At 37.7% G+C, this 23,640-nt stretch overlaps 1 protein-coding gene across 2 annotated transcripts in view; it reads left to right on the top strand.

Moving 5' to 3' along the window:
- The window catches only part of PDZRN4 (PDZ domain containing ring finger 4), a 387,356-nt gene that overhangs the window by 290,696 nt on the left and 73,020 nt on the right, over positions 1 to 23,640 (top strand). For both annotated transcript variants that reach the window (XM_082422543.1, XM_082422544.1), the window contains 2 exons: positions 4,320 to 4,576; positions 8,304 to 8,406. In XM_082422543.1, coding sequence (XP_082278669.1) covers positions 4,320 to 4,576; positions 8,304 to 8,406 — 360 coding nt within the window. The remainder of the gene's footprint in view (positions 1 to 4,319; positions 4,577 to 8,303; positions 8,407 to 23,640) is intronic.

Here is a 23,640-nt window from a genome sequence, read left to right as displayed (position 1 = left end):
TAATTTTTTAGAAACAAGATACTTTTTTCATAGCAGTAAAAATGTGTATATTTTTCAACTTATCAACTTAGTAGTTAAAGTAAGTGCAGGGTTGAGAGGAAGACCTTCTCTGGAAATGGTTTCCCATGATTAGTTCTTCTTTTAGTCACTTATCATCTGTTTATTTGTTAGTTTATCTGAATGTCTTAGAACTGCTTCAAGTTTGGCATGATTAAGGCTACTCTTTCCACTTGCTTCCAATCCCAAATCTAGTTTTTATGAGGCTAACCACATGTCTCTATTTCTCCTCAACTTCTATCATTGGCATCTTCCTTTCTTCTTTTATGCTGTTACCAATTCTGATAACCTCTTTATCAATAATGTACCTGATTTCTCATTTACCTCAAATCAGGTGACTTAATCACCATTTCAGAGTCCAGTCACCCCACTCTGGGGCTGCAAGCCTCTTATCAAACAGCAATCACATGAGTCTTTTCAGTTATACTCTAGTTGCTAGGTAGCTTTAGAACCAAATCAGTTTTGGCCACAGTTCTCAAAAAGCAGATGTTAGAGTAATAGAGGGAATTATCTCATATACTTCTCTTGTTTATTATGACGCTCTAACCTCTCACTCATTCCACTTAACAACCACTTTAGAAAAAGGTCTTGTTCTCTACACCCTGCTTAAATCAAATCACCAGGCTCCTTGAAACCCTTCCGCATGTACACTTCAAAGCACACCCCATAATACATTGGTATATCTTTTTTAATTTTCAAATTACCTTTCATTTCCTCCCATCAATTTTGCTCCCAGCACTCTTCATCCAGTTTTTTTCTCCTGAAAATCAACTTCCAGCACTTCTGCTTCCTTCTGTTTACTAGGCACCTAGAACAGTTTGGATCGACACTCTTAACTACCTGTATTAACTGGAACACATTTAATAGACGGCTTCTCCTTCTCCAGTTTCATTTCACATATGTTGTCCATACAAAACCAAGATTGAGACAGAGAGGAAGGAAGAGGGAAGGCAGAGTAAAGGGAGGGACGGAGAGAATATGATGGAAAATAAACAAGAATGATAAGGATATGGCACCATGAAATACCAAATACCTTGTTGGTTTAGGATCTAACCATCTGGAAAAAAACAAAGTTTTGCTATTCATTTATTTGTTAGTTTACTACAGAATTTTTCTATAGGATTAAAACCTCAGGTATTCTTCCAACATTATTCTTCTCCCTAGCTGAAACTGATGATCACTGAGCAAAGCATCTGCCAGAAAATCCCAATTAAAGCTAATCTTTTTTTCTGTTGTGAAAGGCATAATTTATAAAAGGGTGACCTTTTGGTAGGCTAACAGTATGTTGATGAACTTCAAGTGAAGTGAAAAAAAAAGTGTTTTGTATCATCAGTGGTTACATTTTCTAAGGGATCACATGGGGCAGCAGAGCCTTTAAAGGTCATAGACTTCTTTACTTCGAGAGATATTAAATAGCTTATGAAAATAGAGGTCAGCTGCATGATAACTGGAAGGAAAGAGCGTTCCCAATGGGGAAGTAAGATACTTGAGATTATATTGACTGTCCTTTTTTAAGACTGTATTTGATTCTCTTAAAGGAAAAAAAATGAAATTTGCATATAAATGCCATGATTGTAAATGAATGAATGTACAGTTCTTAGAATCAATAGCTATTGATCTTGCTGTATGAAAGCTAATATCTGCATATACTAAGCATTACAATGAGAACTAATAATTTCACAGCCTAAAATACTCTCCAGCAATTTTTATGTTTCTGCAGAAATTTTTATACTTTTCTGAACTTTGCAAAAATAATCTTATTTACCTTATAGGAACATAAAATAAATAATCATTATTGGTAAGGAACTCACTTTTTAAAAATTATTCTTGCTTTGAAGATCACTAAAACAAATAAGAAACAGAGGAATATCAAGACTAGATTGTAGACAAGGTACTGAGCCACCTTGGGGAAGAAATAGAATAATGGCATTTGTCTGTTCATTATTTAATGACACACAATTTATGCATTAGTAGGATTTAATGTATGACTGGAAGAAACCATGGCCACAAATTATTTTCCCTTTACCCTCAGATACTGCTTGAAGTTCCTTCAAAAAGGGCTCTGTCCTCTTTCATTCTGCCATTGTTAAGAGTTACTCCAGATGCAAGGTTTATAGGAAAAGGTAACATTATTGACATAATTCCAGTAGATTTTAAATAGTTGATAACAGATTGTGACCAGGAGTTCTTTTCAGAGAAGGAAGGGTATGAAATCTTGTGCGAGTGAATATTCACTAAGTTGAAGGCACACCATGAAGCAGGAAACGTGTGGACAAAAGGGCAATTCTTCCCTAACACATAGATACTGACAGAGCAGTATTATCTACCACTGGATCATCTCCCATAACCCTGGAATTTATAAATACTGACCACAATATGAGACACAGAGGATGACGCTATTCATCATGAGAGGCCAGATTTTAGGTTGTGCGTTTCCATTCTGGAACTTCTCTTATCGTTTGCTGACTGCAGGTCCTCAGGAGTGGTGGCCTCAGCCCAGAGTGCCTGTCATCCAACAGCAGCTCAAGGAATGAATGCTGGTCTGTAGGTGTCCCGCGTTCACACCCTCCTGTATGCCCAAAGTCATCAAGCCATTCCAAGGTGTGCCAGACAAAACTCAGTGGGAATGTTTAAGTTTAGTTCGTGGAGAAAAGAATGAGAGAGTAAATGCACAGATTAGTGAGTGTGCACATTGGTAGGTACACACCCAAATCTCCAACTGATGTTTCTTACTAGTTATTCAAGAACTGTACTGGGTCATATGGTGCTGGTGAGGAAACTTAATTACTCAATTTCTGAAGGCACATGAACTCTTTCAGGGTCGATTGAGCAAATTAGCTCCTCCAGGTCATTAAGCCTATCTCTACATGACATGATGATTTCTACCTGGCATTGTATCATTTACCCTGAAATGCCCCACATTTGCTTTGAGCACGCACATATTCTTTGTCTACTCAGGGAGAGAAAATGTGCTCATTTGAATGTCAGCCAATCACTCTCTGGCTGCAACTCAGTGATTCCCTTTGCTTCTTTTGAAGGCACCCAGGGATCTCTAAGGATTTACTGGTGCATAGCAGTTATCAGAGCCTCACCAACAGTCGGGTAGTTTAGTTGTCTAGAAATGGTATAATTTCAGGGGTTTTGAGCACAGTACTGTACTCCCAAGTATGTCTTCCTATTTGCAAAAGCCAATATTATTGATTCATTTGGGGTGGGATTTGTGAAGTTCTTTCAGGATTCTATAGTCCTTTATGAAAATACAACTTCCACTGAGAGGCTGTGTTATCAGGACCTATTTTAGGGGAATAAATTTAGGGGAATAAATAAGTTTGAGAGAAGTCTCTGTACTGCCTCTCAAGAGGGTGATCAGAAAAGAGTGCGACTGTTTTGGGTGCCACAAATATGGGGGAACATCAATGGTCTTAAGTAAGCAGGTGTGGGAGAGTATCACTAAAAGAATAATTTTTATCTCCCAAATGCCAGTGGTTGGCCCAACTGAGAAACAGTGATGGAGGGCAAAGAAAAACATCACCTCTTCCTCTGTCATGTCCAGGGCTACGCTGGAGAGTCATAAACTGGTATAAATGAAAACAGGCGAGGAAGCAAGGGACATGGTATACTCACTCAGAGGTGTTTTCGAGCAGTGCTACTTTCTCGTGCATATAAATCACCTGGAATCTTGTTGAAATGCCAATTCTCATTTAGTAGGTCTGGGATAGGGCCAAGGATTCCCCATTTCTAACCTCTTATGCTGCTGGCCTATGGACCACACTTTGAATAGCAAGGATTTAGGATAATATGCACATGAGCAATAATTTGGTCTTGGATAAAAATGATGAATATGAAAGAAATTTGACAATATCCCCCAAAATTAGATTTCAAGTCAGTAAGACTGATTAAATATTGAAAATACCACCCAGAGATTGATAGATCATTTTTTAAAAAGGATATACTTAACATTTCTACCTAGCTGAAGATTTTGAACATTTTCTGAGGCTTGTGTGCTGCTTAAGTTTTGAAATCTTTACTAATAATTCTGATGATGTGCTTCCTAAAGGTGTAAGAAATAATTGTTTTCCTAGTCTCCTTCACTTTCTCCTGCTGGTGAAGAGTTCAATAAATGTCAATGTCTGATTAAATATTCCTTTACAAAATTCATAGCAGAGCTGGTTTAAGCCTCCCCTGCCCACTTTTTTTTAATCTATCATGACAGCCTCTCTGTTCTTTCCTCTGAGATGAGCAATGTCCTTTTATCTTTGCAGGTCAATGGGAAGGATCTCTCAAAGGCCACCCATGAAGAGGCAGTGGAAGCTTTTCGAAATGCCAAGGAGCCCATTGTGGTCCAGGTGCTAAGGCGAACACCTCTTAGTAAACCAGCCTATGGGACGGCCCCAGAAGTGAGGCTCGTGAACGCCAGCACTCAGACGGACATCACCTTTGAACATATCATGGCCCTGGCCAAACTTAGGCCACCCACCCCTCCAGTGCCCGACATCTGTCCATTTCTACTCTCAGACAGGTATTTTTCTGTCATTTCTCCCAAAGCCCTATTTGTTGTCATTCGTCATTGAAAGTAGGTGTTGGGAAGAAACAGTCACTGTAGCAAGTTGACAATTGTGGAGACAAGCTCTCAGTTCTGTTTGGAAAGTGTCTGTAACTGTGTCTCCATCCAATTAGTTCTCAGCTGTCCTGCTCTTGCTTTTCCTGACCTGCACGGTTGTTTCAGCTCAGGAATCATACTTGCTGAGATGATGAGTGAAGAAGTCTGGCTCTGATTAGTTCATCTTCATATTTCCAGTCATCACAAGCCTCACACAGCTCATGAGCACTGGTCAGGGAAATAGCTTTTCTCACCGAAGCTGCCAAAAACCTTGTTAAGACAGACCCAGAAGTGGCATGTTGGCACTATATTCTTCTCTGTGGGTTGCCTCTCTCTCCTTTTCTCTTTAGCTTTTCTCTTCTTTAAAGGAGAAGCTAGGAAATTTATTAAAGTGCAATTCTCCAAAGGAAGCAATTACCTGATATATTGAGACGTGAACCAAAGATCCTGGCTGTCCGAGAGGAAGTATAGAGCTACAAAATAAGGAGTTATTAAAGGAATATTTCTTTTCAATTTTTACCTGAGTTAAAGGCAGTTAGAGATAGTTTATTCTAATAATGCTACCCTTGCAGCTTTGGAAGTCTGTTTTGCTCCACACACTTTGTTCTGTGAACTTTTAAGCAAATATTCAAACATTAGTGAGAGCTTGATTTATAAGAGCAGTAGTCTCTTTAGCCTGCATTTTCATTGCCTACTGCAATCCATGCTCCATTTAGTAAAATGTACACTTGGTCATGACACCCGCCTGCCCTTTAGTAGCTTCTGTTAAGTCCATCTCAGTGGTTCACACGTGTACATTAGAATCACCTGGGAACTTTGAAAAGCAATATCAATGCAATGCCCAGATCAATCCCACCTCAGGCCAAAACCCAGGCATTCGAATTTTTCAAAAATTTCCCTAGGCAATTTTAATGGGCAGCCATGCTTTGGAAACCACTCTTTGAAACTTCAAGTTCCAGGAGGGCAGGGGATCTGTTTGTCTGACCTACGATTCTAGTCATCTATCCCTTACTTATTAAATAGCCCCTTGTGTCAGGCACTGGTACTAGGTACTGGGCATAAAACTGGGAACAAAAAATAAAGCCACTGCCTCCTGGAGCTTATATTCTACAGGGGAGATGAAAAATACACAAGCAAACAAATATACAATATTCATTAGTACAGTGTGACAGAGTAGCCATCCAATAAATACTTTCTTGAATGAATAATAGTTAACATTTATTAGCTAACTTAACATGTTTTAGGGAGTATTCCAAGTGTTTTACAATTATTAACTCATTTACTCCTCATAAAAACATTCTGAGGGAGTACATTATATTATTATCATCCCCATGTCACAGATGAGGAAACAAATGTTAAGTAATCGGCAAGGTCATACAACAAGGAAGCAATAGGGCCAGGCTCCTGAGCCCAAGAGGTCTGACTCCACTGCCCACTCCCTTAACCAGTATGCTGTGTCCTCTTCCCAAGTCCTGCAGATCATAGCTGAAAGGTAACCTCTTCTAGCAGACTTCTTAGGACTGTAGTAGGTACTCTCATAGTGTCTCTATTTTCCCCTTAATTATCTCACTATATTAAAATTCCCACTTTGCTGCTCTACCCAATTAAAAAGACACCAACCGATTTTCAGCAATTGGCATAGGGCCTGGTATCTGGTAGATACTTGGTAAATGCTTACTGAATTAATAAGGTGTTCTTCACAGCAGGGCTTCCTACTTACTAAGTCAAAGACCAGGGAAACACATCAGATGCCCCAAACAGCAGGCTCTGATGTTTTACCAGCCCAAATGGGCTTCTCAACAGGGAACTCTGCTTATATTATGTAATAACCTAAATGGGAAAAGAATTTGAAAAAGAATAGATACATGTATATGTATAATTGAATCACTTTGCTGTACACCTGAAATTAACACAACGTTGTTAATCAAATATACTCCAATATAAAATAAAAAGTTAAAAAAAAGCCAGTCCAGCTTTAAGCTAGGAGCGTTCACCTGTTAGACCAGCAAGCAAGATACTACCTGTACTGCTTTTGCTATTTGCATGAAAATTAGAGAATATTAGAGTATAGTGATAAGAGGCTGGTAGAATATTTACACTGACTGTGTGAGGGCACCAGGATGAACCTCTCTGGCATTTCAGCTAGTGATGAGGGGACTAATTTATGCTACTAACTCCAGTTTTTTCATAATGTCCAAAATGGCCGGGCTTAGAGGTCTCACCTGAAACCAACTTGGTTAATTGCACTTAGGCTTTTTCACTGACTTGGAAATTCTCATAGAGGACCTCATGCCCTTTGCTGTTCAACTGTGCTTAGCTTTCATATTGTATAATGTATAGTGTCTCTATCATGGCATATAGCAATTTGAAAGCACTTCTATAAATTATGTAAAACATTTCCCAAAAGTTAAAGGATGCATAGAAGTAATATACAATGCCTTGGGTCCTCTTCATTTCCTTTACTCCATCAGTTCTCTTTGTCCTGAGAAATTTTCTAAAGGGATTATGAAAACCTGTGGCTTATAGGAGTTTCCAGTGAGTTACCACCATGAACGTTCTTTAAGATTTGTGGACATGCCCTTTATCAAAGAGGGAAAGATGTGGGTTATGAGGGAGAATGAGGAAGGAAATCTTAAGAAATGGGGGCAATGTGAGTACAATTTACAATCTGAAAAACACAGTGCCCACCCTACCTGCACATCCACGGGTTCCGCATCCAAGGATTCAACCAACCTCAGATTCGATTTTTTGGGGGGAGGGGGTACAGATAACAACTTTATTTGTCTACGCCAGGATTAAGTTGCTTAACAGAGAGACAGAGGCTGGTGGGAGGTTGGCATACACAGTGCCATTTACGTCGAGGAGGCAGAGCATCACTCCTACCACGGTACCATGGCCTTCATCCTCCTCCTCGTCCTCCTCCCTCCTGAAGCGCCCCTTGCAGTCAGCAGGCCCCTGCCCCACACTCACCAGCACTCACGTGCTACCGCGCTTCTTCCCCCCACTGTCCCAGTACAGAGCCCACCACGTCTGGAAACGTCTGTCTTTACATTCATCTACCCACTGGGCCCTCACATGGCTCCTGCGAGGTAGCTGGGATAGCCTCAAGGTTGGGAATAAAACTAAAGATTAGATTTTTTGATCCGCGGTTGGTTGAATACTAGGATGCAGAACCCAAGGACACGGAGGGCCGACTGCGCGTTTAAAATCAGACTTCAGAACCGGTTTGAGGCTGTAATTAGGAAATTGGGAGTACTTTGTTATAAAATACCCACCTTTGGGTAGACTGCAGTCTCAAATGCCACACACCGATGCATGGAGCAAGTCCATTCGATGGAATGGAAGGAGGCCAGAGTATCAATATAGCACCACAGCCGGGGGAGGTCGCACATCTGCCCCTTCAGAGAATGAAGCTCTGACCGTGAGCCATTATCTTAGTATTCTCTCAGAAAATCAAATTGATGGACTTCATATAGGGCGAGAAAGAAAAGCAATTGCTCTTTCTGCGGTGTGGTTCATTTAAAGGCTAGATCACGAAAGGTCTTATTGGCGAGCAGTGAAAACTAAAGTGAAATTCTAAAATTAGTTTTAATCTTGGGAACAAGCCTTTTGATCCATTCCTATCATATTGCTACATTCCCCATAGCTGCCATTCTCTTCATCCGATGGAGCGTGAATTTTATGAGGACAATGAGTATCTTTCCAGCTTGCCTGCTGATGCAGACAGAACAGAGGACTTTGAATATGAGGTAAGATCATTTTCATACCACTTCACATTTCTTCATGAAGTTATGGTTGAGGCGTTTTGCATAACAAAGAAAAAATTAATTTATTACTGTGAGAACTATTTCGTCTATTATATATCTAAGGTAAGAGCTTTTAAATATTTGTTTCAGCTATTTGGCACTAGTATTTTAAGTATATTGGAAAACATTTTTATAATACAAGCCTGAAAATAATTTGCTCACATTTTTGTTGCTTTGTATAAATAATATTATGGCAACTACATTTTTTTTCTTCTTTCTGTAATATAAGAGAATTTCCAAGTAGAGTTTGGAAAAGAAATTATATTTAAAACCGAGATTGTATTTACTATTTTCATTCATTGTGTAGTATTTTGATTTTAACTGATAAACTAAATCTTTTATTATTTTTATTCCCTTTCACAAATTCAATTTTTTTTTCTTTTTTTAATTTATGACTCAAGTACTCGAAAGAGCAGTTTCCCTGACTTTCTAGATTGAGAGATGACCTCATGTCCTTTGTTGTTAAACCATGTTTAGCCTTCACACGGTACCTGTCAGAGTATCTGTACTGTGTTATGAAACAACTCCAAAAGCCCATCTGTTAATTACTTAAAAGCTTTCACAAAAGTTAAAGAATTTATCCTAATATTTCCTCTGCTTCTGCAGTCTATAAATCTTTGAAAGGTTTCAGACTACTCTGACATTTGGAAATAAAGTAGATTGAGGAGGTAAAGAAGCTCTGGTAAACAGGCAAAGAACCTGTGATTATCTGCCCTTTTAATGCTTTCGATGCTGTCATACAAGTTCAGCAAAATGTTCTTTTCCATTTTACAACCAGGAAATCCTGAAATCTCTTCCCTTAGGAGGATCTGAAATCAAATAAGGCCGATTCAGTGAAGCTCACCTAAAGCAAATAGATGTTTATTTGAAATCTTGCCCCTGCAAAAGTCATTGCTGGGGATTACAGAAATCATTATTTCTTTTCAGCCAGAATTTGGAAGGGTGTGTGATAATACTTAGTATCTGAGTTGATGGTTTTGTTGCTGTTGTTCATGTTAATTTCTTATCCCCTCCTCTCCATTAACTTGATTGAAAAGTTTTATTTTGTCAGTCTGCTTAAGTACTGGTATACACTGAAATAGCCATTAAGTTTTGCCCATTCATGCAAAATAAATTACAGAGTCACTTATCCAAATAATTCAAGATTAAATGATGTTTTTCTTTCAGTTAATTAATTGCTTTGGGTTTGGGGAATGGATTTATCTAGATCACTTCAGCTTTTTATTTCATTTGTGCCTTAAAGCTTTATTAAAATACATCTGTGTGCTAGGGGAGGACATGGGAGAAAGACTTGCTTAGGCTAAGCAGGTTCACAGTAACAATTCTTTTAATTAATTAGCATATCTTTGACTATTACAATACAGACAGATTCTATAGTGCTTACTATTGCTGAACTGCATCCTCTTTTCCGACCAATGTCAGTCCCTAGTAGAGGCCAGCATCAGTGTGATGACAGTGGTAAATGCTCAGACAGGCCTTCTGTAGCCTGCAGCCTCTACTAATCACACCGCCATAGTCATTGCTTTGCTGTCAGCTGTGATTCTCTTGCCAAAGTCACCTTTCTGAGTTATTGAAATAAAGAATACTCCCATGAAATTTAAATAAGGAAGAAGTTACTGTGACAGGCTTCAGTCTTGAGAAGGGATACATTTGAGAATATCTGCATGGCTAAAAGTAGGGGTGGAGGCACTGGGGCATACCCCAAGGATAACTGACCAAGCTTAGGCGAGAATGGCTCTACCCAGTACACCTCAGTCTGTTATGCTAACGTGGCAGAGTGCCACACGCCATCCCTCTTGTTTGCATCAGATGAGACTGTGAGATCTAGTCAGTCCACTGCTATCACCAGAGCTGACTGTGGACAGGGAGATTTAGAAATGCTGCCTTTACACAGTATTACACTTAGAAGCAGGCTGGTCAAGTGTTTCTGTGACAGGCTCAGATGACCCCAGCTCCTCCAGGAACTCTGTTATAACCCAGTAGCTGTGGGGATGCAGTGGATGCAGTGGTCCTTCAGGAAGGACCCGTTTTGTGCCACTTAGAGAGTATTATGGAAAACAGAGGTCTAATGGCCACACAGAAGACTTCATCTCAGAAAGAGATACTCATTCCTCTTCAACCTAAACATGAAAACACATCAATAGGCGATCGGAAAAGTAGAGACAGGACTCCTTTCCATCTGCTTTCATTCAGTTGTACCATAAATATTTAATGAGCAGTTAAAAAAATATGCCAGGTTCTTATCTAAGTTTGGGATTGATGAAGCCTCTGCCCCAGTGGAGTTTAACCTTTAGGAGAAAGAGATGGACAAGAAACAAGTAAGTAAAGACGTATTATATCAGATGGTGATTAACTGCTAGTGGGCAGCAAGCAGTGTGGGTAACAGAGGAAGGAAATGCATGGTGTTGGGACGAGGTGTTGCTCTCTTATACAGGGTGGTCAGGGAGGGCCTCTCTCATAAGAGACCTAAAGAGAGTAAAAGAGCTAGCCCTGTGGATTCTGAGAGAGGAGCTTTCCAGACAGAGGGAAGGGCAGGTACAAAGGACCGGAAGCAGGACCACAGCTGGTGGGCTCCAGGAACAGCAGAGGCCGGTGTGCTCTGGGGGCAGAGGCAAGGGCGACGGGCAGCGGTAGGAGGTGAACTCAGAATGAGTAGCTGGTGGAGAGCAGGGCCGGGTTCTGCAGCCCTCGTAAGATCCCTCTGCTGCTGAAATGAGCTTTAAGATGGGCAAGCAGAGCCTCCAGCAGAGCAGTCGGAGGAGGTGGGGGGGAGGCTGGAAGCTGACCGGTGACAGAGGCAAAGGTAAGACATAGTCTGAAAGCACAGCATTCAGCCTGGCCCGGAGGGCTTTGCCTGTGTGTCTGCACTTCCATTCCTCGCCTCGTAACTTTAATATAGCTTGTGCTCGGGCGGGTTTTTTCTTCTGACTTTTCGAAAGCAAAATATCATAGGCCAGAGTGAAACTCAGCTTCTGGCATCCACTGGAACTAGCATAATAAATCTACTCTTAAAAGACAAAAAGAGTACAGAACTGAATTTCTGAACTTGCTGAAAAACAAACTATGCAACTATTTAGGCACCTTTTTTTTTGTTTGTTTGTTTTATAATTTTTTTTTTCCATCTTAACCATTTTTTTTTATAGTTCTTTATTTATTTATTTTTGGCTGTGTTGGGTCTTCGTTTCTATGTGAGGGCTTTCTCCAGTTGCGGCAAGCGGGGGCCACTCTTCATCGCGGTGCGCGGGCCTCTCACTATCGCGGCCTCTCCTGTTGTGGAGCACAGGCTCCAGACGCGCAGGCTCAGTAGTTGTGGTTCACGGGCCCAGTTGCTCCGCGGCACGTGGGATCCTCCCAGACCAGGGCTCGAACCCGTGTCCCCTGCATTGGCAGGCAGACTCTCAACCACTGCGCCACCAGGGAAGCCCTAAGCACCTTTTTAAAGGCCTACTTACTATGGACTCAGTGAACCAAAGCTGATCTGTCTATCTTCTGAATACATATTTAGGGACTTTTAGTGTGTGGATTATTGACCCAATAGACCAAAACAGATCTGACTATCTTTTAAATACATATTTAGGGACTCTTTAACACGCAGATTATTGCATTGATAGATGGTAACAGCTCCCTTCAGAGCCATGACAGATAGCAAATGCTTCTTTGGAGATATTATAGTCAATGTGTCAATGCTATGGTGACTCTGGTGTGTTAGGGACCACTATGAAATTTTTATGACACCCATATCTCACCATGGCCTATCACCACTTTGCCTCAGAAAATTATTTGACTGGGTTTTAAATTTCCCCCTTGTGCTTCAGAAAAGTCTCAGCAGACCAGCCTGTATTAAAAGACTCACAGATTGAAATTTGATCTTTTTAAAAAATGATGGCACTGTTTTCTAATTAAAAATGTAAAGGATTTTAATTTCATTTTTGAGGTAAAAAGTAAAAATATCAAAATTTACTCAATGCACCCATCATAACAGTCAGGGTGCCGACTCTTATTTCCACTGAAATACCAAGGATTAAGCACTCCTTTTTCTGTATTTTCAACTTTGTTCATTTTTTTTTTCCCCTAGAACCAGCTAAAGGTTGAAATAAATCATAAATAGCCTTTAGCAAGTCAGAGGCAGATATCAAATCCGGCCTTTACCAGAAATAATTTAAAGGGAAAGGCTTTGAGGAAACAGAGCTCTTTTGTCCAACTCCTAATAAAGGTATGTTTGCTACTGTCGGAATGCAAGGAAGATGTTGAATTTCCTGCACCATTTGCCATCAATTCTCAAAACTCAGTGTTGATAGAGGAGAGTCAGAAAATTAATAAGTACAACATTTGGATAGTATAAAACATCATGTTAGCCAAGACAAGCAAGTAATTTAAGCAACATTTCTGAGCTTGGTGATTTTTGTCATTTAGAAATGCTGCTTGAAGTTGTTTTTATTCCTCCCCCCTAAGATTAAGCTGAAGAAACATACCCAATAGCCTGACTTAAGTGCACATAGAGTTGCCCTTGTGTGTACATTGTCATCACTATGAAAGAGAATTTAGAAGTTTGCTTGGAGAGGTATTAAAGGTAGAAAAGAGAGAAAGACAAGTATGTGTCAGAGTTCTATATAATGTTAACTGAAACCCAAACTTGGGCTAGTATCTACAAACAAGAAAGAGCATTTAGCATATTAATTAGCTTCCTCTTGGCAGTTCTTATGTAAAGCATAAGTAAACCCTTGTGCTATGCTGAGAAGTGTCATTTTGCAAAATGTATTTCCCAGAGCTGGATTCCTGTGAATATGTGCAGAATATTTGTGAGAATTTAAGTACATAATCCCTCTCTTGCACAGTTAAAGAAAAGAATTATGAATCAGGAAGATGTTCATTCAAAAAAGTAGTTAACAAGAGGATAAGCATTAGTGAGATTTTAATCATATCTTTTTGAGCAACTTCATGATTTGTGAGCCAACTTTCAGAAAAGTTTCCCTAGTGTGCACATATAGGGCTGTGTGGCTCCTTTCTAGTCTGTGAGGGCAGAGGCCTTACCTGTGTGTTCATCATTGCCTCACATCACCTGTCTCATAGTGGATGCTCAATATTTGATGCAGGAATATGTGAGGATTCCCATTATCGTCTCCATGGACCAACCTTTGAGCAGCACAATCCCTTTCCACCTTCTGCACAAGGGAATTGCAAAGGAGCTTCAGACCACCATGCAGATATAACAGATATCCTCTCCCTTCCTAATAGCTATTTGTTCTTTTTTTCTTTTAAAGTTTGTACTGTTTTACTGACCTCTCCCTATTTACCTTACCCCCCTAGCCCCTGAAAACCATTTTTCTACTCTATGTTTCTAAGAGTTTGACTTTATTTTGTTTTGTTTATATTCCACATGAGTGATACCATGCATATTTTTTTTTCTCTCCCTAGCTTATTTAACTTAGCATAATGCCCTCAAGGTCCATCCCCATTGTCACAAATGACAGAATTTCCTTCTTTCTCATGGCTGAATAATATTCCATTGTATGTATATACATACACATACAATGGACTATTAAATATTATATATATGTGTGTGTATATATATATATACACCACATCTTCTTTATCTATTCATCTATTGACAAACAATTAGGTTGTTTCCATATCTTGGCTATTCTGAACAAAGGTGTTTGTTCTTTATGTCAGGGGTTCAAATTCTAGTGTCATTTTTGTTTCAGTTAAACATTTTTAAGGAAAGGGTTAAAATAGGGAGAAATAAAAATATGCAGTGAGATAGATTTTTAATGGTATCCATGAAATGTTACTTCTACTAATCATATCTTATAAACTCATAGAATCTCATATTTGATATGAATTTGACATGTTCTCTAATCCACTCCTATACCCCGTTTGTAAGTTCCTCATCAAGGGTTCATTCAGCAAATCTGTGAAACACTATAATGGACAGAGAACTGACAGTCTCCCCAAGTAGACAGCTCTGACTCTTACAGTCTCTGAGGAATGTATCAAGGAGTTTGAAAAACAGTGGTAGCAGGAATATGTTTGGGTATGCAACATAACTCATAAAGAGACTATATGTTATCCATACACTGTGGTAGATATTAGGGAAAAGAGAAAATAGTGTGCAGAGTGTGAAAGTGTAGAATCTTCAGAATTCTTAAATTGAATGGATGCTTTATAGTTCACCAATCCCTTTCCTTCCACTTATTAGTCCCATTTTAGAATCATTAATAAAATATTTAAAATAACTTTGTACCACTTACCACTGGGGCAATAAAATCATCCATTAAAAAAAGAATCATCTTAATAAGTTTCATTCTTTGGGGAAATGTACTGAATTGAAAATTAATCTAGATGAAGTGTGAACATATTTTTATTACTTTGAACATTTAAGATAAGATGCTGTTCTGTCAGTTTGGAGTTGGTTTAGCGAAGTGTCTAGTAATGACACCAGCATCTTCACTTCAGTTCACCATATCAATTATATCAGATTAAAATCTTAATCATGGAGGCCAAACCAGTCTGGTTGTCATATATTGGGGCTTATATGTCCAGACTTTCTGTGGCATGTTTCTCTTTTATATCACGACTGTTTCCTCCCTTGTCTAGGACATTCCTCTATCTCTAGGCTATGTCTTGGTCTCCAGGGGCCAGTCCCTAGTCTGCTGTCCATCCTATTTCCCATGCCAGACCAGTCCTTCTCAAGTGCACTTCTCACTGGATCACTCCCCTGTCTATCATGTTGTAGGACTCTATTCCTTGAATTAACTCTAACATTCTCTTACTGGCATTGAAGATCCTTTGTAGTCTGTCATCACCGTATTTTTCCAGGCATCTTGGGGTCAAACTCTAGCAGTGTGCTTTCCTTCCTCTGTGCCTTTACTTATGGGCCTCTTTGCTCCTGAAACACCTTTCTCACTATTGCTTTCCCACCACTGAACTCCCCTACTACATTCTATAAATATTTTTGTCGTGATTTCCTGGGTTATAGTTATTTATGTACTTATCTTTATCTTCTAAATAGTTTTTATTTTTTAACATAATTGAGCACTTCTAATTATCTTTATATCACCTGGAAAGCCTAGCACATGCCCTAGTTCATGGGGAACACTCAGCAGCATTTGCTTGATAAGTGAACAAAGTATTGACCATTGCTGCTACTGTTCTTATTTTATGAGTCCTGAAAACAAATACAAAGGGTTACATGAAGGGAAGGAAGAAGAGAGCTGATGGAGAAGAGAAATTTGAAATAAAGTGTGAAAGTCTTTGGGTTTTTATCCAATAATAATTCAGCTAACAGCCCGCTGTTAGACAGTTAACATACACTTGTGCCAGATCATAAAAGAAGAAAATCTCGATGTTTTCGGTTGGCTTTCTAAAAAAGAAGATGTGCATGTTTTACCCCAAACTTATAAGCTGGAGGACCCTAGTAAATAAACATGCTAATTTACGTAGGTAAAGAATGACTGGGTGGGCTTCCCTGGTGGCGCAGTGGCTGAGAATCTGCCTGCTAATGCAGGGGACACGGGTTCGAGCCCTGGTGTGGGAAGATCCCACATGCCGCGGAGCAACTAGACCCGTGAGCCAAAATTACTGAGCCTGCGCGTCTGGAGCCTGTGCTCCACAACAGGAGAGGCCGCGATAGTGAGAGGCCCGCGCACCGCGATGAAGAGTGGCCCCCGCTTGCCACAACTAGAGAAAGCCCTCGCACAGAAACGAAGACCCAACACAGCCAAAAATAAATAAATAAATAAATAAATTTAATAAATAAATAAAAGCACCTGATACTCATCGTTCTAAAAAAAAGCAAAAAAAAAAAAGAATGCCTGGGGTTCAGTTTGTGTTAGGATAATCATATGCCCTGGTTTGCCCTAAACTGTCTCCATGTACGACTACTTTTCAAATTTAATTTTGAATAGCATCCTCTTCCATTTTCAAAAATGTCCTTTTGCACAATACCTTGTATGGTTGTCCTAGTTTTTTATTTGTTGAGCCTTAATGGAGTCTGAGATTTTGTAATCCCATTTTATATAATCCTAATAGTCCAAGCAGAGATGACTCAGAAGTTCCTAATTTGAATATTCATGTTTACTAAATTGAACAATTTTCCTAAGTCATGACTTTCTATTTTAAAAAAAGGCCTTCTTAAGGAGTGACTAGAGAGAAAATGCCACAAAGTTGGAAATAGTCATCAAAGTTATTGTAATTCTTTTAGATTTCTTACTGAAAGAAATGAGATTAGTATGGCTGTTAATTTGGTCATGTAATTTCATAAAACAAATATGAGGCAAATCTGTCTTTTGCCTCACTGATTATGACAACACTAAACTTTATTTCCTAAGAAAACAATGAAAAGCAAATTGAACCTTCCAAGTTGGTGATTAAACAATGTAACCAAGGGCACATTTCTTTGACTAGGAATCTAGATATAAAATGAAGATTCCTTACGCTACGTATATGAATTTTATCAAAATGCTGACATTCAGTTTTTGTTTGAAGATACTCAGTGATACACATTCATATGATTTCCTTGCATTACTGAAAGGTGTTCGTGAAAGGTTGGGTTTAAGGTGAACATTTGCATATGAAATCATATTTTCCCAATGACTTCTATTCTGCTTTCAAAGAACAGTTTTCATAGGGACAAAGAAAGAAGAGCTATCATTTCCAATATAAAGCAAATCACAGATAAGCATTCCTGTGTTCCTTTCAGAGGCAATGTAATCAAATGAAAGGAATCCAAACGAGGAGTCTGGTCCCAGTCTAGCTCTGTTTCTTGAGGGGACCACTTACCTCTTCAATCACAGCATCCTCACATGTGAGCTCTGTGAGGCCACCAGTGTTGGTTATGGAATGATTTGTCAGCATCTAATTCTTCCATGTAATACACAAGCAAAGTGACACAAATGCATAGTCAAATCCTTAAAAATTTTACAAATATTTTAACATTTCAAACATATCAACCGACACTTCATGGGTTTTTATAAAGAGAGCACACACACACGTAAGGCTACACATTGTGAGTAGTTGTTCTGGTCTGTACAGACTGTACAATAGTCTGGTCTGTTGTACCAATTGTAGCAAGCAGCACACCCTCTCGTCCTGGCTTTAGCTTTAGTGTTTAGAACAAGTTAACTCATATACATTTGCCAATTCAGAATGTCACATGCAGTCTGTAGGCACTAGAAACAAATGATTTTATTTAAATACAGTGTTTATTTTTTAATTAGAAAAATACAGAAAATAATTCTAGTTTGGATTTTTTTCCACCAATTTATTATCTCTGAAAAAAATGTTGGAATCTTTAAAGAGGATGTGTTTTGTATTGGCATATTGTTCTCCCTTTTCTCCCTTAAGACATAAGCTATCAGTGATGCCCTAGTTCTCAGTTATGTGGTGAGCCCACCGGTATTCACTATGTATTAAATAATATAATTTAATATAGGTAAAGGGGAAACTTGCATGTACAATACAGATGGGCCAAGAATTATGGTAAATCTGATCTATGTGTTTGAAGTCCAAAATAAAAAATTTAAATATCATTATCTGCAATTGTATTACCTGAGTTAACCACAGTCAACATTTAATGTGTTTCCCTCTTTATGTACATTGTTTTTTTCTATAACTGAAAATTTACCTTTTTGTTGGGTATTTATTTTTCCAGATTTTCTTGGCTATCATAAAAAGCTACAGTGAAGTGATTTATACATAAATCTATCTGTATTTTTTCCAGCTTTATTGAAATATTGAGTTGGCCAACAGGTTTGTTCGGATTTTTCTGTAAGATCTTGAAAAAACCCGAACGAGCTTTTTGCTAGCCCAATATAATTGCTATATAACATTGTATAAATTAAAGATATACAACATAATGATTGATACATGCATATGTTGCAAAATGATTACCACAATAAGGCTAGTTCATACATCCATCCCCTCACATGATCACCATTTTTATGTGTGTGATGAGAACATTTAAGATCTACTCTCTCAGCAACTTTCAAGTACATAACACAGTATTGTTAACTATAATCAAAACGCTGTGCATTAGATCCCCACAACTTACTCACCTTATCACTGGCAGTTTGTACCTTTGACTCACATCTCCTCATACCCCACAACCCCCAGCCCCTGGCAACCACCATTCTACTCTCTGGTTTTGAGTTTGGCTTTTTTAGATTCCACATGTAAGTGAGAACACAATATAGCCTTTCTCTGTCTGGCTTATTTCACTTAACATAACGCCCTCAAGGTCCATCTACGTTGTGGCAAACAGCAGGATTTCCTTCTTTTTATGGCTGAATAATATTTCATTGTGTATGTGCATATTATGTGTATGTATGATATATATATATATATACACATATATATCACAGTTTATGTATCCATTCGTGGATTGATGGACACTTAGGTAGTTTCCATATCTTAGCTATTGTGAATAATGGTGTAATGAACATGGGGGTGCTGATATCTCTTTGATATCTTGTTTTTGTTTCCTTTGGGATTGCTGGATCATTTGGTAGTTCTATTTTTAATTTTTGAGGAACCTCCATACTGGTTTTCATAGTAGCTGTGCCAATTTACATTCCCACTAACAGTGCACTAGGGTTCCCTTTTCTCCCCATCCTCACCAACACGTTAGTTATCCATCATTTTGACGATAGCCATTCTAACAGGTATGAAGTGATTGATATTTCATTGTGGCCTTGATTTGCATTTCCCTGATGATCAGTGAAGTTGAGCACTTTTTCATGTACTTTTGGCCATTGTATCTCTTCTTTAGGACAATGTCTATTCAAGTCCTCTACCCCCATTTTTAATCAGATTATTTGTGGTTTTGTTGTTGTTGTTGTTGTCTTTGCTGTTGAACTGTATGAGTTTCTTATGTATTTTGGATACTAACCCTTTATGTGATTTGTGATTTGCAAATATTTTCTCCCCTTCTGTGTATTGCCTCTTTATTCTGTTGATTGTTTCTTATTCTGTGCAGAAAGTTTTTAGTTTGATGTAGTCCCATTTAATTATTTTTGCTTTTGTTGCTTGTGCTTTCAGTGTCATACCCAAAAAATAGTTGCTGAGACCAATGTCAAGGGGCTTTGTCCTCATATTTTCTTCTAAGAGTTTTACAGTTTCAGGTCTTATATTTAAGTATTTAATCTGTTTGAAGTTAATTTTGTGAGTGGTATAAGATAGGGACCCAATTTCATTCTTGTGCATGTGATACCCAGTTTTCCCAGTACCACTTATCAAAGAGACTGTCTTTTCCCTATTGATTATTCTTGTCTCCTTTGTCAAATAATAGTTGACCATAAATGCTTGGGTTTATTTCTAGGCTCTTCACTCTGTTCCACTGGTCTATGTGTCTGTTTTTATAGCAGCATCATACTATTTTGATCACTATAACTTTGTAACATGGTTTGAAATCAGGCAGTGTGATGCCTCCAGCTTTGTTCTTCTTTCTCAAGATTGATTTGGCTATTTGGGATCTTTTCTGGATCCATACAGATTTTAAGTTTTTTTTCTATTTCTGTGAAAAATACCATTGGAATTTTGATAGAGATTGCATTAAATTTATATATAGCTTTGGATAATATGGACATAACAATATTAATTCTTCTGATCCATGAACATGAGATATTTTTCCACCTATATGTGTCTTTTTCAATTTCTTTCACTAAAGTCTTACAGTTTTCAGTGTACAGATCTTTCATCCCCTTGGTTAAATTTACTCCTAAGAATTTTATTGTTTTTGATGTTATTGTGAATAGGATATTTTCTTTATTTCTTTTTCAGCTATTTCATTGTTAGTGTAGAGAAACAGAACTGATTACTCTATGTTGATTTTGTATCCAGCAATTTTACTGCATTCACTGATTAATTCTAATAGTTTTCAGTGGGATCTTTAGGATTTTCTGTATATAAGATCATATCTTCCACAAACAGAGACAACTTTACTTTTTCCTTTCTGCTTTTTATTTCTTCTTTTTGCCTAATTACTTGGGCTAGGATTTCCAGTGCTGTGTTGAGTAGGAGTGATGAGAGAGGACACCTGTGTCTTATTCTTGATCTTAGAGGAAAAGCTTTCAACCCTTCACCATTGAATATGTTAGCTGTAGGCTAGTGATATTTGGCCTGTATTATGTTGAAGTACATTCCTTCTATACCCAATTTGTTGAGAGCTTTTAATCATGAAAGGATGTTGAATTTTGTCTAATGCTTTTTCTGCATCTATTGAGATGATCTTATGATTTTTATCTTTAATTCTATTAATATGGTGTATACAGTTATTGATTTGAGTATGCCGAACCACTCTTGCATCTGAGGGATAAATCCCACTTGATCACGGTGTATGATTCTTTTAATGTGCTGTTGAATTTGGTTTACTAGTATTTTGTTGAGAATTCTTGTGCCTACATTCATCAGGGATATTGGCTTGTAGTTTTCTTATTTTGTAGTGACTTTATCTGATTTTGGTTTTAGGGTAATGCTGGCCTTATAAAATGAGTTTGGAAGTGCTCTTTCCTGTTCAATTTTTTGGAAGATTTTGAGAAGTACTGACATTAATTCTTCTTCAACTGTTTGGTAGAATTCACCAGAAGAACCATCTGGTCCTGGGCTTTTCTTTGTTGGGAAGTTTTTGATTACTGATTCAATCTCCTACTTATTATTGGTTTGTTCAGATTTTCTATATTTTCATGATTAAGTCTTGGTAGATTGCATGTTTCCAGGAGCTTATCCATATTTTCAAGGTTATCCAATTTGTTGAGTGTAATTGTTCATAGTAGTCTAATATGATCCTTTGTATTTCTGTGATCTCAATTATAATGTGTTCTCTTACATTTCTGATTTTATTTATTTGACTTTCCCTTCTTTTTATTCTTAGTCTAGCTAAAAGTTTGTCCATTTTTTATCTTGTAAAAAAATCACCTCCTACTTTCACCGATAATTTCTTGTTTTTCTGGGCTCTATTTTATTTATTTCTGTTCTGATCTTTGTTATGTGCTTCCTTCTGCTAACTTCAGGCTTAGTTTGCTCTTCTTTTTCTAGTTTCTTGAAGTGTAAAATTAGGTGGGGTTTTTTTTTTTGTTTTTTTTTTTTTTTAGTTTTTTTTTCCCCTTAGTGTCAGCATTTATCACTAACTTTCCTCTTAGGACTGCTTTTGCTGCATCCTGTAAGTTTGGGCATGTTGTGTTTCCATTTACATTTGTTTCAAGAAATTTTTTGATTTCCTCTTTTATTTATTTTTTCATTATTGGTTGTTCAGCAGTACGTTCTTTAATTTCCATATATCTGTATATTTTCCATCTTTCCTCCTATTATTGATTTCTACATTTATACAATTGTGGTCAGAAAAGATACTTGGTATGGTATCAGTCTTCTGAATTTGCCAAACTTGGTTTGTGATCTGACATATGATCTACTCTGGACAATGTTCTGTGTGTGCTTGAGATGAAAGTGTATTCTGCTGCAGCTGCTGGATTGAATGTTCTGTATATGTGCATTAGGTTCATTTGATCTAAAGTATACAGTTCCTCCTTCAACAGTGGGATTGGGGTAGGTGCACCAACTGCCCCATGCAGTCAAATATATATAAAAGTGTGTAACTGTACAATCAGCCCTCCATATCCATGGTTCCACATCCACAGATTCAACCAACCATAGATTGTGTAGTATTGTAATACACATTAATTTTTTTAAATTCCACATGTAAGTGGGCCCCTGTAGTTCAAAATTGTGTTGTTCAAAGGTCAATTGTATTTCAAGCTCAATGTTGCTTTATTGATTTTCAACATATCCTTACTGATTTTCAATGTTTCCTTATTGATTTCTCGTTGATGATTTGTCCATTGTTGAATGTGGGGTATTGAACCCCTCTATTATGATTGTATTGTTCTCTGTTTTTCCTTTCAGGTCTTTTAGTATTTGCTTAATAAATGTAGTTGCTCTGATGCTACATATGTATATTTTTACAATTTTTATATCCTCTTGACAAATTGACCCCATTATCATTATATAATGAGCTGCTTTGTCTATTGTAATGTCTTTTGACTTACAGTCTATTTTTTCTGATCTAAATATAGCTCCTCTTGGTCTCTTTTGGTTTCCACTTATATGGAACATCTTTGACATGGTGGAATTTGAACCATAGGAAGGCTGTAGAAGCACATCTGATTTACTTAACAGAGAAAACTAAAGCCCATGAAGGTTAAAGATTCACCTAGCACAGTTACTTATTAGCAGATGCTGGACAAAAATTTCTTCTTTTTCTTAAAAAAAGAAGCAAAACATTTATTATAACAAAAGTAATAGATATTCATTATTTTGTTTCCTTATTCATATTCCCCTTTGGCATATATTATACTCTTGAAAATTATACACTCTAGAAAAGAACACATACTCAATAATTCACTTTTCTTTTATAAACAAACCCAAACTAACACATCCTAAAAAGTGATCACTTGTAATTTATCTTCTGAGAGAGGTCTAAAAGTCCTAAATAACCATTGGAAGGATAGTGTGTTTTGAGGGGATGTTTATGAGTAACTAGAGAATCCACAAACAGCTGTTGAGCCTTTTGCAGCCAGGGAGTTCATAATCCTTAAAGAATTTTTTCTTCCATTCACTTATACGTGAGTACCTGCCAAATAAAGGCAGTTGTGAATTCCCTTAAGCAAAAGTTTTAATTTCTTTTAATGTTTTAAAGTTCTTTAAGTTCTTTAAAGAAAAAAAAAAAAAGAACATGAGAGAATTTAGCTGGGAAATTCATAAGAAAACTATGATTTCCCTGAGTGAAGACACTACTGTTTGTAGTTAAGAATGATTTAATCACTTCCTGTCTGATAGGCACAGAAATTAATATAATCTCTTCCTTCAGAATGAAAGTGAAAGGGACTCAAACCTTCTTTCTCTCCTTCAGATATCCCAGATGATCATCAGAGTTCCCATTACTGACTTTCTTCTGTGTTAACTTAAAAGTCTAAAAATTTCCAATGATATGCTTTTATTCACCTTAAACAGTTTTTAGTAATGCAATAAAACCTGATGTAGGATAGGTAAACTATAGGACTCATAGTAATTCACAGAGGTGGCAGCACATGTGAATATTCAGTTAGTTTTACTCTCTGATTCTCAGAGGAGGAAATACATTAACATTATCCCAACTCAAAACCAGACTCACCATTCCATATGCAG

Source organism: Balaenoptera physalus (genome assembly GCF_965194825.1).
Source record: "Balaenoptera physalus genome assembly, chromosome: 13".
Lineage (NCBI taxonomy): Eukaryota > Metazoa > Chordata > Mammalia > Artiodactyla > Balaenopteridae > Balaenoptera > Balaenoptera physalus.
This window is presented reverse-complemented; position numbering and strand designations above follow the sequence as displayed.